Genomic DNA, 15,876 nt, shown 5'->3' on the forward strand with positions numbered 1-15,876 from the left:
TAACTGTAACTGTGTACCCATTGAATAACCCCATGCCATGCCCCTCTCCCTACCACCCTCCCCAGCCTCTGGTAATCAGTATTCTACTCTCTACATCAATGAGATCAGATCAACTTTTTTAGATTCCACATAGAAGTGAGATCGTGTGGTCTTTGTCCTTCTGTGCCTGGCTTATTTCATTTAACATAATGTCCTCCAGGTTCATCCATGTTGTTGCAAATGACAAGATTTCATTTTTTAAAATGGCTGAATAGTATTTCATTGTATAGATATATCACGTTAAAAAATCTATTCTTCTACTGAGGGACACTTGGACACTTAGGTTGATCCTATATCCTGGCTATTACAATTCGGTGGTTTTCAGTATATTCACAGAGTTGTGCAACCATCACCAACTTTACAACATTTCCTTCACTGCAGAAATAAATCTGGCACCCTTTGGCAGTTACTCCCCATTGACCCTTGATTTCTGGACTTTGGCAAACAATAATCTACTTTCTGTCTCTATGGATTTGCTTATTCTGGACATTTCATACAAATGGAATCATATAATATACAATCTTTTGTGATTGGCTTTTTTCACTTAGCATAATGTTTTTAAGGTTCACCCCCATTGTATCATGCATCAGTACTTTATTCTTTTATTGCTGAATAATATTCCATTGTATGAATATACAATATTTTATTCTTTTATAGGCTAATGGACATTTAATGGGTTGGTTTGTACTTCTTAGCTATTGTGAATAATGCTGCTATGAACATTTGTGTGCAATTTTTGAGGTAGACATATGTTTTCAATTCTCTTGAGTAGGTTCCTAGCAGTAGAATTGTTGGCTTATATGATAACTCAATGTGTAACCTTTTGAGAAACTGCCAGACTGTTTTCAAAGGGGTTGACATTTTATATTCTTGCCAGCAGTGTATCAAGGTTCCAATTTTTCCACATCTTTGCCAACACTTCCTGTGCCTTTTAGATTCTAGCCATCTCTAGTGGGTGTGAAACAATGTGCCATTGTGGTTTTGATTTACAGTTATCTGATGGCTAATGATGTTGCACGGGTTCTCCTGTGCTTCATTGGCCGTTTCTATGGCTTCTTGGAGAAATAACTCTAAAGATCTTTTGCCTGTTTTTTAATTTGGTTGTCTTTTTGTTTCTGAGGTGAAAAATGTTACGTAATTTTAGTGTGTTCAGGCAAAATATTAGAAAGGGGTTTTCATATGAGGCCATCAAAATCAATGTGTGACTTATATTCTCATGTCTTTTTAAAAAGTATAAAATGATGATTAGGGGAGTAACATTTCATCTAGGGGAGCATATCAAGATGGGGCAAAAGGGTGCATGTGTAATTTGCAAAGGCATAAACTAAAATTCGTGGAATTTTGGTTTGTTTTTAGTCATGATATTTATCTGAGATTTCTAATAACAGGAGGTTTTAACGTTTTTTAAAATGTTTAACCAGAAGCATTTATTTCTTAAGGATATTCCCAAAGGCAGAAGCTTTTAGAGTGTGTTCTGAGGAGTCTCTCATGGATTCAGGAGGGAGAGCGTGTCAGGCAGGGGACTGTACCCAGATCAACCAGAGAAGGACCAATTTTATCTGTTTTATTTGCATCCCTTCAGGGTATGACTTTCTTTGAAAAAGGATTCCACAGGAAGGTGACACTGAAAACCAAACCTCACTTTTATATACCTAAGATATTTTTCTTAAATATTTACGCAGCCTCCAGAAATTACATTTTTGTTATCATAAATATAAGGTAAATGGAGATATTTCTCCACGAGTGTTTGCAGGATATATAGTAAAGTGGAGAAAAGTTCTATCTTCTCTTTCCTACGATGTCTGATACGAGTCAGATGCCTTCTGGGTAAGATATGAGATTTGAGTTCATTTTCCAGCTGTGGAGATGCGCTTCCCAAGACTGACTTGGCTAGCAAGAATAGAGGTCGGTGGCTGGCTTGTAACAGACTTTCAATAAATACTTGCTGAGCAAATGTGTAGAAGAGCAAAGGACTGCCTCGGTTCTTTACTTTGTGTATGGAGACAGAGATGTAGCCAAAGGTATTCTTTCATTTTAGTATTTAGTTTTTTGTGAAATTTCAATATCCCAGATGCCATCAGGCTGTGAGATTACGCTTTCTGTTAATGCCCCAATCATAATGATTTGGGTGTTTTACACCACATAATTACGTGCAGCCCAGTCATTTAATGGGTATTTCATTCCCAAGTATTTCTACACCTAATTGTCTGCCCAAAACTATATTAAACTTATGCCTAGTGTTCCATTTTTGGAACACTCAATGTGGGAGAGTTATTTATATCCTACTGCTCAAGGTCATTGCCAAGGTCTGATTTTCCCAATTCAAAAAATTGCAACCTCAGGCATTAGGTGGGTTAGAAGGGACAGCATATTTACTCTTCTCAGTGAGAGCTCCGTTAAGTAGGTTTCCCTTGCTGAGGCAAGAGGCTCCAATCCAATGTCTGGGGAAGCAGAGTGAGGAAACCTTTTGCTGTCCACTTTCTTCCTGTCCCAGGATTAATTCTTTTTAGGGTGATTGATAGTGGGAATCTCCATTTCCTTTAGAGCGGTGGTTTTTCACCGGGAAATTCTCCACACCTGCCCCACCCTACATTGCAATACTTAGAGACATTTTTGGCTGGAATGACTGGGGGTGAGGGTGGGTTTGCTATTGACATCTAGTGAGTAGAGGCCAAGATTACTGCTAGACTTCCTACAATGCCAATGTATACACGGTGCCCGACAACAAAGAATCGCCTGGCCCACAATGTCAGTTGTACCAAGGATGAGAAATCCTGCTTTGGAGCAAGTCTGACTTCCTCCTGCAAGGGTGCCGTATTGCCCTTTGCTTCCCAATAGATATTAGTACATTTGTTCATGCATTAAAGATTTGTATGGCTTCAACAACATAGTCTAGACTGAGCTTTGGAAATCTCAGTTCAATATCATTTATTATTCCTCCACCTGGATAAAATGAAGGTCGACTTTGGCATCCTTTCTGTCATCTTAAGGCATTGACTCCTTCTCTCCTGTGTATGAATGCTTTTACTTGGCCATAAATCTCTCAAGATCCACCAACAGTACAGTCTAAATCCCTATTTAAAAATAAAATTCTCCCTATGATAAAGATATTTTATTATATTATTGCCCCAAATTCTTTAGCTCACTGGGGCCAAACTGTCTAGAATTTTGCCTTTCCCAAATAAAAGTCCTTAGTTAACTTTGACAGTGCCAAGATCCCTAGTAGTGGTCTCCTTAGCACAGAGAAATATTTCTTCCAGTGATGAATCCACATCTCAGACTCCTGCAACATAAAGAATCTCCTTATTTTTGGAATTAATTTCCACAAAGTTTGAACGTTTTCTTAACCAATTCACTTGGACTTTCTCTTCCCCTGTTTGTTTTAGCAACTAAAAACCTTTCCAGGCATGTGGCTTAGGATGGGGACAACAGATGAGCTATGGTGAACTCCAAAGTTATGACCTTTTAGGCTATTGAATGGCATCATGTGGAAAGCTATGTTACAGATTCGTGGCTGCAGAAATACGGTCTCTCTAACTATTGTCTTCTACCCCCATATTACATTACATTCAAGGAAATGATACAAATAGAACCAATAAATCAAAGGCAGAACCACATTCTAGCCTATAATAAATATTGATTTGTTCTTCAGATCATCTATTTATAAGATTGTTTTTGTAGCTTGATGTGCCAGGGTTTAATTATGAATTGCTAATGGATGAGCATAAATATATCTATATAAATAGGTCCTGGACAGGAAGCAACAGACGTTGTGACAGTTTTCATTGGATGTCTGTATAATTGCTTATCAAATACATGAAACTAATTTAGAAACATATCCACTGAGTCTTCTGAGTTCCAGTAAAGAAGAAATTATTATTGACTTTCTCCAATGCAAGAAGATCAGACCAGACAATTTAGACTATTCTTTCAAATTGTAAAAATCTATGATTTTGTGATTTATTACCTCTGTCAGTCAAAATTAATGACAGGTAGCTTCAGGAGTTTTACATGAGGTTAGATATGGAGCCAGGGAAATAGCCATTGTTATCCCCATTACCACCACCTCCCAGACCGTGATTTGAAAGCAAAACTCTATCTCCACCTAAATCGTTTATACGACACAAGCAATTTGAAGGGAAAAATAGAACCAGAATAGATGATCTGTTTGATGGATAGGGGATTTAAAGCATGTCTCTCTCTCTCTTTTTTTTTTTTTCTTTTTTTTGAGATGAAGACTCACTCTGTTGCCCAGGCAGGAGTGCAGCGATGCGATCCCGGCTTACTGCATCTCCACCTCCCAGGTTCCAGCGATTCTCCTGCCTCAGCCTCCTGCGTAGCTGGGATTACAGGCACACATCACCATGCCTGGCTAATTTTTGTATTTTCAGTAGACACGGGGTTTCACCATGTTGGCCAGGCTGGTCTCGAGCTCCTGACCTCAAGTGATCCACCCGCCTCGGCCTCTTAAAGTGCTGGGATTACAGGTGTGAGCCTCTGAGCCTGGCCTTTTTTTTTTTTTTTCTTAAAATTGGTTTTACTCATTAATGTTTTAAAAATAATTACATGAGGAATTTTACTAATCAATATTTAATTATTGACATTTACTACCTAAGCTATGCTTAGGGACACAAAACTAAACATTTGATCAGAAGATAAGCTGGATTTCTGACTCTTTCTTATTAGCTGTGTGACTTTTTCCATTAAATGGAACACTTTCAGTTTCTATTTCCTCATTTTTAAAACATAAATTACTGTATTTATCTCTGAGCTACATTTTTCTTCAATTATTTATTTAGTAAGTATTTATTGCGAGCCTATTCTATTCTAAAGAGTGTGGAAGATTCAAAAATCAGTAAGAGCCCAAAGGAACTTTGTTTATATGCGTATCAGTGATGTACATTATCTTCCAGTTTTCCCTGATTGGACACTTTCTAATGTCTGGTTTTGCTCAGTGGACACCAAAGTGGGTATCCAAGGCAGGCCACTGGGCGCAGGAAGAAAATACTAGAACTTTTATCCTTATTTACTCCTTGTCTTTTTTTCAGGATAACTGCATTTTGATAGTTTCAAACCTAGAGAAAAATTGCAAAAGTAGTATAAAGAACTCCTGGCTGGGCACAGTGGCTCACGCCTATAAACCCAGTACTTTGGGAGGCTGAGGCAGGCAGATCACCTGAGGTCAGGACCAGCCCAGCCAACATGGTAAAACCCCGTCTATACTAAAAATACAAAAATGAGCCAAGCGTGATGGCACACACCTGCAGTCCCAGCTACTTGGGAGGCTGAGGCAGGAGAATGGCTTGATCCCAGGAGGCAGAGGTTGCAGTGAGCCGAGATCACACCACTGCACTCCGGCCTGGGTGACAGAGCGAGACTCCATCTCAAAAAAACCAAAACAAAAACGAAACAAAACAAAACAAAAAAACACATTCCCATATATGCTTTACTGGATTCAACAGTTACTAAAACTTTCCCCAGTTGTGCCTTATTCTTCCTCACGACAGTACTGGGTTTTCTTTCTCTCTCTCTGTTTCTCATATACACACGCATACATATATACATATGTGTATGTATACATGTGTGCAAATACATATATGTATGTGTATGCATATATGTGTGTATATACATATGCGTACATACACACACCATCATGTTCCACATTGCCCTAAACACTTCAGTAAGTATATTCTGAAACAATAACATTCTCTCTTTTAACCATGGTATAATAATTAAAATCAAGAAATTTAGCACTGATACAGTATTATTATGTAATTCACAGTTCATATTCAAATTACATCAGTTTCTCAATAATGTTCTTCAAAACTATTTTTTTTTTCAGTTTAGAATAGCACATTGCCTATGTTGTCATTTCTTTTTGGTTTCTTTAAATACGGAGGAGTTCTTAACATTTTTTAAGATACAGGTTAGCAATTTTGTAGAATTTCCCTGAATTTAATTTTGTCTGTATGATTAGATATAGATTGTACATTTTTGGCAGGAATACCACAGAAATGATGTGTGTTTCACAGTGCGTGTGATATCCATTATCTCATGACTAGCAGTGTCAACTTTGGTCATTTGATGAAAGTGGCCTTCCATTTTTTGTCACTGATTTCACTTTTCAATTAAGTAATTTGTGGGATACGCTGAGGTTATGTAAATATTTTGTTCCTCATAAGACTTTCACCCCCTAGGTTTAGCATCCAGTCTTATCCTGTTATATATCTACATTTGGGTATGCTTTATAATGTATGTAATATATTGGCAGGTATATAATTTATGAATGAATATGCAGACATATGTAGAAGTAGTCTGGGTTTGTGTTCAATTTTTTTTTTAACTAATAGTATTCTATAATAAAACATGTTTGGAAACCCAATTGAATGAGATGGTCAGGCTGTTTTCTAGCTCTGGATTATTGAAACATTACAGGCTGTGTTTTGATGAGCAACCCCCACTGCCCCTTGTTCCCAGTGGCCACAGGCTTATTTCCAATATAAACTTGAATATTATTGCTTTTCGGGAATGTATGTACTTTCCTTTCTTCTTTTCATATTATGTTGTGTCAGATCAGTATCTGATCAGTGGAAGAAGGAAGAGGAGAGGCTTTTAGAAATGTGGCCAACTGTAGTGATGAAAGAATGTAAGGAAGATAGTATTTGCATGTATTTTATGCTAAGGCAATGTTATTACTACTTTAAAACAAGGGTTCAAAACCGTTGCCTAGGAACACAACCATAAAACCTCAGGAGCTTTGCAGGGTAGGGGGAGCCTAGGAGGAGAAGGCTTGGGACTGAGACTGGTGGCAGTGTGTCCCAAGCTTTGGTCATTTGGGTACAACTTCTGTGAATGATCATGAAGTAACTTCCAGATACTTCCACATCTACATTATTATTGACTCCAACTGTTTTTGTGAGTCATCTTTACGTAGATCTTCTTCTAGTTAGCCTCCTTTTAGGGCATAAGATCTTTGAAGTCATGGGTTAGATGTGTTGGTTTGTATTTAAAAATACACATTTATTTAATTTAATTCAAAAATCTAATAAAGCTTTCAGTACAACCTACAGTCATCTAACGTTAACACCAGCAGTGCAAAACCTTCCCTTTGGAAAACCCATCTAGAAAACTCTGTATCTGAAGGACATTTACCAACTGTTTTTTGCCCTACAGAGGAGGAAGAAATATGAGGCAAAGGAGAATTCAGTTAGATTTTGTCTAGGTTAGGATTACCTGACCTCCATACGGGAGACAGACCTGGTATCCTTTGAGTTGTCATGTTTATTAAATCTACACACGGACTGAAGATCTTTAACTCATTACTTTACTTATTTATTTACTTTTTTGAGACAGGATCTCACTCTTTTGCCCAGGCTGGAGTATAGTGGCACAATTACAGCTCACTGCAGCCTCAACCTCCCAGGCTCAAGTGATCCTCCTGCCACAGCCTCCCGAGTAGCTGGAACTACGGTTGTCAGCCATCATACCCAGCTGATTTCCTAATTTTTTGTAGAGACGGTGTCTCGCTATGTTGCCAAGGATGGTCTCAAACTCCGGGACTCAAGCGATCCGTTTGCCTAGGTCTCTCAAAGTGCTGAGATTACAGATGTGAACCGCTGTGCCCAGCCTTTAGTTCTTATTGTGTGTATTTACCTCAATGAATTATTTACAAATATTAACTAAGAACTGAGTTTCTTTAAAGTGTTGTCATTACAGTTTTCCTACAGTACCTTCAGCCTGCTTCCTCAATTCTAGAGTCAGGCCAGCATCAAATGTGGACACATCGTTTTGTTAATTTGGGCTGCAACATGTGTGTAAGGATTAGGGAAAGACATAGGAGGTAATATCTACAAGGACAGAGTTGGGATTCTGTAGTTCAAAGAAGTCTGTTGGAGATTTGTTCAACTCCGATATAGGAAACAAAGGAAGATAACAATGAATTTGGGGGACAAAGACTCAGCCGAGAGAAAACTATAGTTGTCTTCCCTACGAGACAACAGGCAGCATCTTAAATTATGAAAAATTATACACAGATTTTTTTCTAAATTATTATTTTCACAATTTTTTGTATTCTTAAAATGATCATGTTTTTGACTATTAACCTATAGGACTTTTGGTGTATAGTTAGTATTTTGGAAGTGTCTAGTAGAGATACTAGAATAAATGGGACATAAAACTTGCAAAGCTGGACAAATAAAAGTCATTGGAGGCAAGTAAGGATGGGAAACAATTCAGAAGAACAGAATGAATCATTCTACTTCCGTCATGCTATTACTGAGTAATTTAATTTGTTTGCGTTGAATTCTGTGCTTCTTCCTGCCCTGTACCCTGAATCTTCAGGAAGGAGCTCATTGCCAAGTTGGATCAGGCAGAAAAGGAGAAGGTGGATGCTGCTGAGCTGGTTCGGGAATTCGAGGCTCTGACGGAGGAGAATCGGACGTTGAGGTTGGCCCAGTCTCAATGTGTGGAACAACTGGAGAAACTTCGAATACAGTATCAGAAGAGGCAGGGCTCATCCTAACTTTCAGTTTTTCAGTGTGAGCATACGAGATTGATGACTGCCCTGTGCTGGCCAAAAGATTTTTATTTTAAACGAATAACGAGTCAGATCTATTGCTTCTCTGTGTTACCCACATGGCAACTGTCTATGATGAATTTACTGCTTGCCAGCTTCTAGCTTGAGAGAAGGGATATTTTAAATGAGATCATTAATGTGAAACTATTACTAGTACATGTTTTTGGAGATCAGAATTCTTTTCCAAAGATATATATATTTTTCTTTTTTAGGAAGATATGATCATGCCGTACAACAGGGTAGAAAACGATAAAAATAGAATATTGACTGACCCAGCTAAGAATCATGGGCTGAGCAGAGTTAAGCCACGCAACAAACCCGTAACATGTTCACTGTAGTTTCACATGTGTATTTTTAAAATTTCATGCCTTTAATATTTCAAATATGCTCAAATTTAAACTCTCAGAAACTTCTCTGCATGTATTTATATTCACCAGAGTATAAGCTTTTGTACTCTGATTTTTATTCTTCAATGATTGATTGTACTGAGAATAAATGGTCACATATCCTAAAAGCTTCTTCATGAAATTATTAGCAGAAACTGTGTTTGTAACCAAAGCACATTTGCCAATGCTAACTAGCTGTTGTAATAATAGACAGATAAGGTTGCATTTGCTTCACGCCATGTGACCTTACAGTAAACATCTCTGCCTTTGCCTGTGTGTGTTCTGGGGGGAGGGGGGACATGGAAAAAGATTGTTTGGACATTATTTGGGTGAGTGCCCTTGAAAACATCAGTGAACTTGTAACTATTGTTTTGGATTTAAGGAGATGTTTTAGATCAGTAACAGCTAATAGGAATATGCGAGTAAATTCAGAATGAAAACGATTTCTCCTTGTTCTACCTATCACCACATTTTCTCAAATTGAATTCTTTGTTTTATGTCCATTTCTATTCATGTAACTTCTTTTTCATTAAACATGGATCAAAACTAACAGTTTCTAGTTTGCTCTTTTCTTCACCTCCTTTGTGCTAGACGTTGGGATGACCTAGCCCTGGTCCGAAACTGGTTCTTAGCTGTATTTGCATATACCAAAAAAAAGAAGCGAAGTTCCATTTCTTCCTTCCTTCCCTCCCTCCCTCCCTCCCTCCCTCCCTTCCTTCCTTCCTTCCTTCCTTCCTTCCTTCCTTCCTTCTTTCCTTCCTTCCTTCCTTCGTTCTTTCTTTTCATTCTTTTCTTTCTTTCTTTCATGGAGTCTCGCTCTGTCGCCCAGGCTGGAGTGCAGTGGCAAGATCTCAGCTCACTGCAACCTCTGCCTCCCAGGTTCAAGCGATTCTCCTGCCTCAGCCTCCCAAGTAGCTGGGATTACGGGTGCCTGCCACCACGCCTGGCTAATTTTTGTATTTGTGGTAGAGATGGGGTTTCACCAGGTTGGCCAGGCTGGTCTCGAACTCCTTATCTTGGATGATCTGCCCACCTCCGCCTCCCAAAGTGCTGGGACTCCAGGTGTGAACCACCGTACCTGGCCTAAAGTCCCATTTCTTAGAAAGACTGTGATTTCTCATATAAATAACTCAGAGCTTCAATACTCAATGTGATGCATTTGTATCTTGCGATACTTGCCCAAAAAACAGAAAAAAGGAATAATTCATTAAAACAGGACGACCTCAGATAAACCAATGGTTTTCAGACGGGGTGATTTTGCCCCCAGGGGACCTTTGACAGTGTCTGGAAAAAAGTTTTTGTTGCCACAGCTAGCATGAGGGGGTGCTACCGGTATCTAGAGGACCGAGTTCAGGATACTGCTAACCATCCTGCCCAGAACAGCACCTGCAACAAAGAGTTGTACGCCACAATGTGACAATAGTGCTGAGATTGATGTGCTGTGGGATAGACAAGTCTCGGGACAGTTTGGTCAAATGTGAAGGGAGGCACGGTGCAGGGCCACAGGTTTTTTGCCACGTGGTGCAGAGCTGGGAGGCCCTTATGCATGTTGATCTTCAATTTCCTCATTTGTGAAATGAAGCTTTTTGATAGACCTCAAAGTTTTCAGGTTATGTGAGCTGATTCACCCTTACACTGCTTTAACATTTGACCAAAGGTGGAAGTCTCTAGTATTCTGGAAGAACCTTCTGTTTTGGTAACCTGCCTCTTCTTTTTAGTATAACGCTAATAAACACCAGTATAAGGGAGGATTTGTTCACTAAGTTAATACAAATACAAAGTTAGCAGAATGGGAGGAAGAAAGGTAAATTACTCATCCTTAACATAAGATTAGTTTTTGGACACTGCTCATCCGAAGACAATTGCATATATTTACAGAATTCAAGCAGTCACAGTCCCTTCTAGAAAATGGGAAGCTGGGAAATATGGCTCCAAAATCTCTTTGCTTTACCAGAATGAAAATGGTTTAACAAAGTAAAAATATTTGAGCACAATTATTATTACATTAAGGAGTCACTGATAGTTTTCTTATCTTTGCTGGTGTTAGCTTGACTTTTTACTGTCTCCCAAACATATATGTTTGTGACTCGAAAGCAAGCATTTCCCTAGGTGTATATATTTTAAGCAGATTTTTATTCATTAGAACATGAAAATATCATCTACTTTTGTAGCATGTCAGAGAAATCTTATGTCAGAAGATGGAATTTCTTATGTTATCTGTCTTTTTTTTTTCATTAATTTGACAAATTTCCACTAATCTTATTTACCACTGCATATTATCTATATAATGCGGACCATTTAAGAATTTTCTATCTTCAATTATATTTGCGATATTCTTGCTATTAGCAATAATGACAATATTATAGAGCATAAAAACGAGCACAGAAGTATTATGGTGTTAGTAGTAGTATAGTATTAGGATGAAAGTGCTTGCTTTAGAGATAGAATTAAGAGAAAATGTAACTCACATTATATTCTGTAATCGCTCTACTGAAGAATTTGCCATTTATGGGCCATTTATTTTGTGTAGACATGAGAAGAATGTGGTTACACGTAGCTAGAAAATTTATAACCTTTGGTATGGGCAGGGCATGTATCTCTATCTCATCCTGGTACCTGGGTTTGAGTGTATGATTAACTTAGTGCAAGTAAGGAACTAAATAAAAGAGATGTGGAACTGAAATTCTATTCAACAAAAATTTATTGTACACTTAGCTAGTGCGGGGCAGAGCAACAGCAATAGAAGATGTAAAAATGACAAAGATGATGTGGTCCTAGCACATTTAGGGATGGATTGCACCAGACAGAGAATAGAGGCACAGGAAACTGATAGAAGGCTAATAGAAAAGCATGTGCAAGGCAAGTCTAAGAGCAGCAGCAATTGAAAGGCAGTAACAGACTAAGAGGGATGGGAAAGACATAAGGGAAAGTAGGCTCCGCAGGGCTTCAGATGGATTGCATGTGTGATTGAGGCAAGGAAGAGGAAGAGAAAGAATGACCCCCTTCTGTGCCAGACTATACTAGGTGCTTTGTATAGGCTGTATTGTTTTAACCACCCGAGAGACAGCTGTGATTATTCCTTTTCTCCAAAACCAGAAACTAATGTTGTATAATTTGTAGAAAGTTCTCAGAGCTGGGATTCAAGTGCAAAGTTTCATTCATTCATTAATTCATATAGTCAATATTTATTGAATGTCCACACTCTGCCAGGCATCCTGGAAGATACCAGGGACACAAAAGTGAACACTAGAAACAAGGGTTCTATTGGTTTCTCAAGGAACCCTTAGTCTAGTAAGCGAGGTAGCTATTTATCTAAATACCCAAATGGGGTCGTTTTAAAACATACCAAAAAGTTCCCATAAGAGGTAGAACCTCATTTCTCTCCCCTTTAATGTCAGTTGGACTTAAAGACATGTTTTCGACAAATAGAATCAAGCAGCAGTGACAACATGTGACTTCTAAGTCCAGGTCATAAAAGACATTGGAGCTTCCTTCCCATCTGCTCTCTCTTGGATCACTTGCCCTGGGGTGAGCCCTCTGCCACGGAGAAGGCCACAGGGTAAGGAACTGACACCTTCGGCCAACAGCCACATAAGTGAACTTGGAAGCAGATCTGCCAGTGCCAGGCAAGACTTCAAACGTGCAGTCTGGCTGACATCTTGAGTGCAGCCTCATGAAAGTCTCTGAGTCAGAACCACCCAGCTAAACTGCCCCTGGTTGCCAATTCTCAGGAAATTTGAGGCAATAATACTGGTTTTAAGCTGCTAAGTTTGGGGTGATTTGTTTTGCAGCCAGAGATAATGAAGACAACCACATAAGTGAGATAAGTGACAAAATGTAGTTGATGAATGCACCTTAAAAACAGAATCTTGCTAGGCGCGATGGCTCACGTCTGTAATCCCAGCACTTTGGGAGGCTGAGGCAGGTGGATCACCTGAGGTCAGGAGTTCAAGACCAGCCTGGCCAACATGGTGAAACCCTGTCTTTACTAAATATACAAAAATTAGCCGGGCGTGGTGGTGGGCCTGTAATCCCAGCTACCTGGGAGGCTGAGGCAGGATAATCGGTTGAACTCGGGAGGCAGAGGTTGCAGTGAGCCGAGATCACGCCATTGCACTCCAGCCTGGGCAAAAACAGTGAAACTTCATCTCAAACAAACAAACAAACAAACACGGAATCTTACTGAGATGAGGGAGTCAGGGATGGCTTCTTAATGTAGTGTCTACTGAGCTAAGATCTAATGGATGAGTAAGAACTAAAGAGGCAAAGAAGGCAGGTGGAGGAAGACAACATAGACAGAGTGAAAACACGTGCAAAGGCCCTGGGGCATGCTCAAAGACCTGAAGGAAGGCCAGGATGGCTGAGCATGAAGTGGTAGGGAGAATATAGTATAAGGTACAGTTGTAGAATAGGGCAAGAACTTGAAGATCGCATTAAGAATGTTGGCCTAAAAGCAAAGAAAAGCCATTGGAGAATTTTAAGCATATTACAGGGGTAACATATTTTTTGCTAGGATAGCATGTTTTAAGAGTTTTCTGGCTGGGCGCAGTGGCTCACACCTGTAATCCCAGCACTTCATGAGGCCAAGGTGCATGGATCACCTGAGGTCAGGAGTTTGAGACCGGCCTGGCCAATATGGTGAAACCTCATCTCTACTAAAAAAAAAAAAAAAAAAATGTAGCCGGGCATGGTGGTGTGCCTGTAATCCCAGCTACTTGGGAGACTGAGATGGGAGAATCACTTGAACCCAGGAGGTGGAGGTTGCAGTGAGTCGAGATCACGCCACTGCACTTCAGCCTGAGCACGCCAGAGTAAGACTCAGTCTCAAAAGGAAAAAAAAAAAAAAAAAGGGTTTTCTAAGTTACCTAACTTAAGTTGATTAGAGTGCTATCTAGGGTTATTCATACTATACACATTTAGGTAGACCGATAGTAGAAAGATGATAGGGTTGTTTAGATGGGGTTGTTACACACATTTTACTTGCGATGTCCTCAATGGTTGTTATTATTTTGTATTACAAGAAGGGAACCCCCTCAGACTGCATCCTCTCTCTCTTACTTTCCCAGAGGAAGAGCGAAATGGTTCTCAATGGCAAATGGAGTTGCAGTGAAGCAGCTCCCAGAGCCAGTGTCAGCCTCCGGAGAGAGCGCTGCACCGCCGCCTGTGGTTTCTGGTGTTCCACATGTTCAGGGAAACTTCTCTAGCAGTGGGCTATAGAAATGATCCCTGCAAGCATTGTCTTTGTAAGGTCATTTTAATGACTATTTTTCTCCTCAGGAAATAGGTAAGCCCTCAGCAGTATCAAATAGCTTGGCAGAATAAAAGGCAGATTGAGTCGGCCTCCGCTGTGACCATTAACATATTTAATTGGGTGACACCAAATAATCCTGCTTTTTATGAAAATGTCTACAATCCATCTTGTTTTTTACCGCTTTAGAGCTGACAAACTCCATATGGGAACAGAATACTCTTAAACAGAACTCTTAAAACCGTATTTTTCACCTCTCTGTTTTATTTATTTATTTATCTATCTATTGAGACAGGGTCTTGCTCTGTCACCCAGGCTGGAGTGCAGTCGTGTGATCCCGGTTCTCTGCAGCCTCGGCCTCCTGGGCTCTAGCGATCCTCCCAAGTAGCTCAGATTGCAGGAATGCACAACCAGGCCCAGTTATTTTAAAAAATATTTTGTAAAGATGGGGGTCTCACTTTGTTGGCCCAGGCTGGTCTTGAACTCCTGGGCTCAAGCAATCCTCCCGCCTTATCCTTCCAAAGTGCTGGAATTATAGGCATGAGCCACCACACCTGGCCTATCATTATTATTTTTTTATTTTTTATTTTTTTAATTTGAGATGGAGTCTCCCTCTGTCGCGCGGGCTGGAGTACAATGGCACGTTCTCAGCTCACTGCAACCTCCCCCTCCCGGGTTCAAGCAATTCTCCTGCCTCAACCTCCCGAGTAGCTGGGATTGCAGACACACACCACCATGCCCAGTTAGTTTGTTGTAGTTTTAGTGGAGACGGGGTTTCTCCATGTTGGTCAGTCTGGTCTTGGACTCCCCACCTCTGGTGATCTGCCCGCCTCGGCCTCCCAAAGTGCTGGGATTACAAGCATGAGCCATCGCGCCCAGCGCCTCTTATTTTTAAAGAATGAGAATAATCGGAGCTGGGAATGCAGCTCGCATCAAACATGAACATAGAAAAGGAAATGTACAAAGTGAGAGATGAAATCACTCACAAAGCAGATAGCATGAACTTCTAGATTCCCTGAATACCCTTCCAGTTCTAATCTCCTATGTTTTAATTCACTGGGAATATATTCCTTAATTTCTCATAATTACAAACAAATCCTCCTTAGAAGAAAAATTCATGCTTAAGAGAGTATTCAGTTCCAGTGTTAAAATCGTATCTTTTCATTTTTCTCTGAAACTTGGAAAATGTCTCTGCTCAGTCGTTTGTGTGTACTTCTCAGGCAGTGCTGAAGACAGAGATAAAAGGGGCGGTGCTGACACGTAGATGACTGGGGCTGTGACAAGGACCATGAGCTGATGATCTGAGTCACACAAACTGGAAAACAAAGTTTTTCCCTAAGGAGATGGACTTTTAAAAACTTCTTATTGGCTGCTTTTGGATTAAGGCGTTTAGGACCAGCATTATGAGCAGAAGGACTCAGTGTGTATGAAGGAGAAACCAAGCTTTTCTACAGCAAAAGAGGAGGAATTTGCTTTTGCAAAATATTTTACTGTTGTATCTGTCACTGAACATGTCCGGGCAGTGACTGTTCTCTCAGGTCTGAGTCCTGAAAAGTGAAAGGGAAAGAGATTGTAGGACAAGGTGAAATGATACACGAAACAGCATTTCCCCCAGCTGCTTCTTTGCC

General features: G+C 39.9%; 1 protein-coding gene and 1 non-coding gene across 4 annotated transcripts in view; one reads left to right on the plus strand and one right to left on the minus strand.

The window, feature by feature from the left end:
• Positions 1 to 9,548, plus strand: part of LOC105472772 (MAP3K7 C-terminal like) — a 44,966-nt gene extending 35,418 nt beyond the window's left edge. For all 3 annotated transcript variants that reach the window (XM_011726307.2, XM_011726310.2, XM_011726309.2), the window contains one exon: positions 8,380 to 9,548. In XM_011726307.2, the coding sequence (XP_011724609.1) occupies positions 8,380 to 8,560 (181 nt within the window). In that variant the 3' untranslated portion in view covers positions 8,561 to 9,548. The remainder of the gene's footprint in view (positions 1 to 8,379) is intronic.
• A 4,480-nt stretch (positions 9,549 to 14,028) lies between these two features.
• Positions 14,029 to 14,242, minus strand: LOC112425063 (small nucleolar RNA U3). Its single transcript, XR_003016063.2, has one exon. It is a non-coding gene; the product is annotated as a small nucleolar RNA U3 (small nucleolar RNA).
• Positions 14,243 to 15,876: the final 1,634 nt, after the last annotated feature.

Source organism: Macaca nemestrina, chromosome 4, assembly GCF_043159975.1.
Source record: "Macaca nemestrina isolate mMacNem1 chromosome 4, mMacNem.hap1, whole genome shotgun sequence".
NCBI classification, from domain to species: Eukaryota; Metazoa; Chordata; class Mammalia; order Primates; family Cercopithecidae; genus Macaca; species Macaca nemestrina.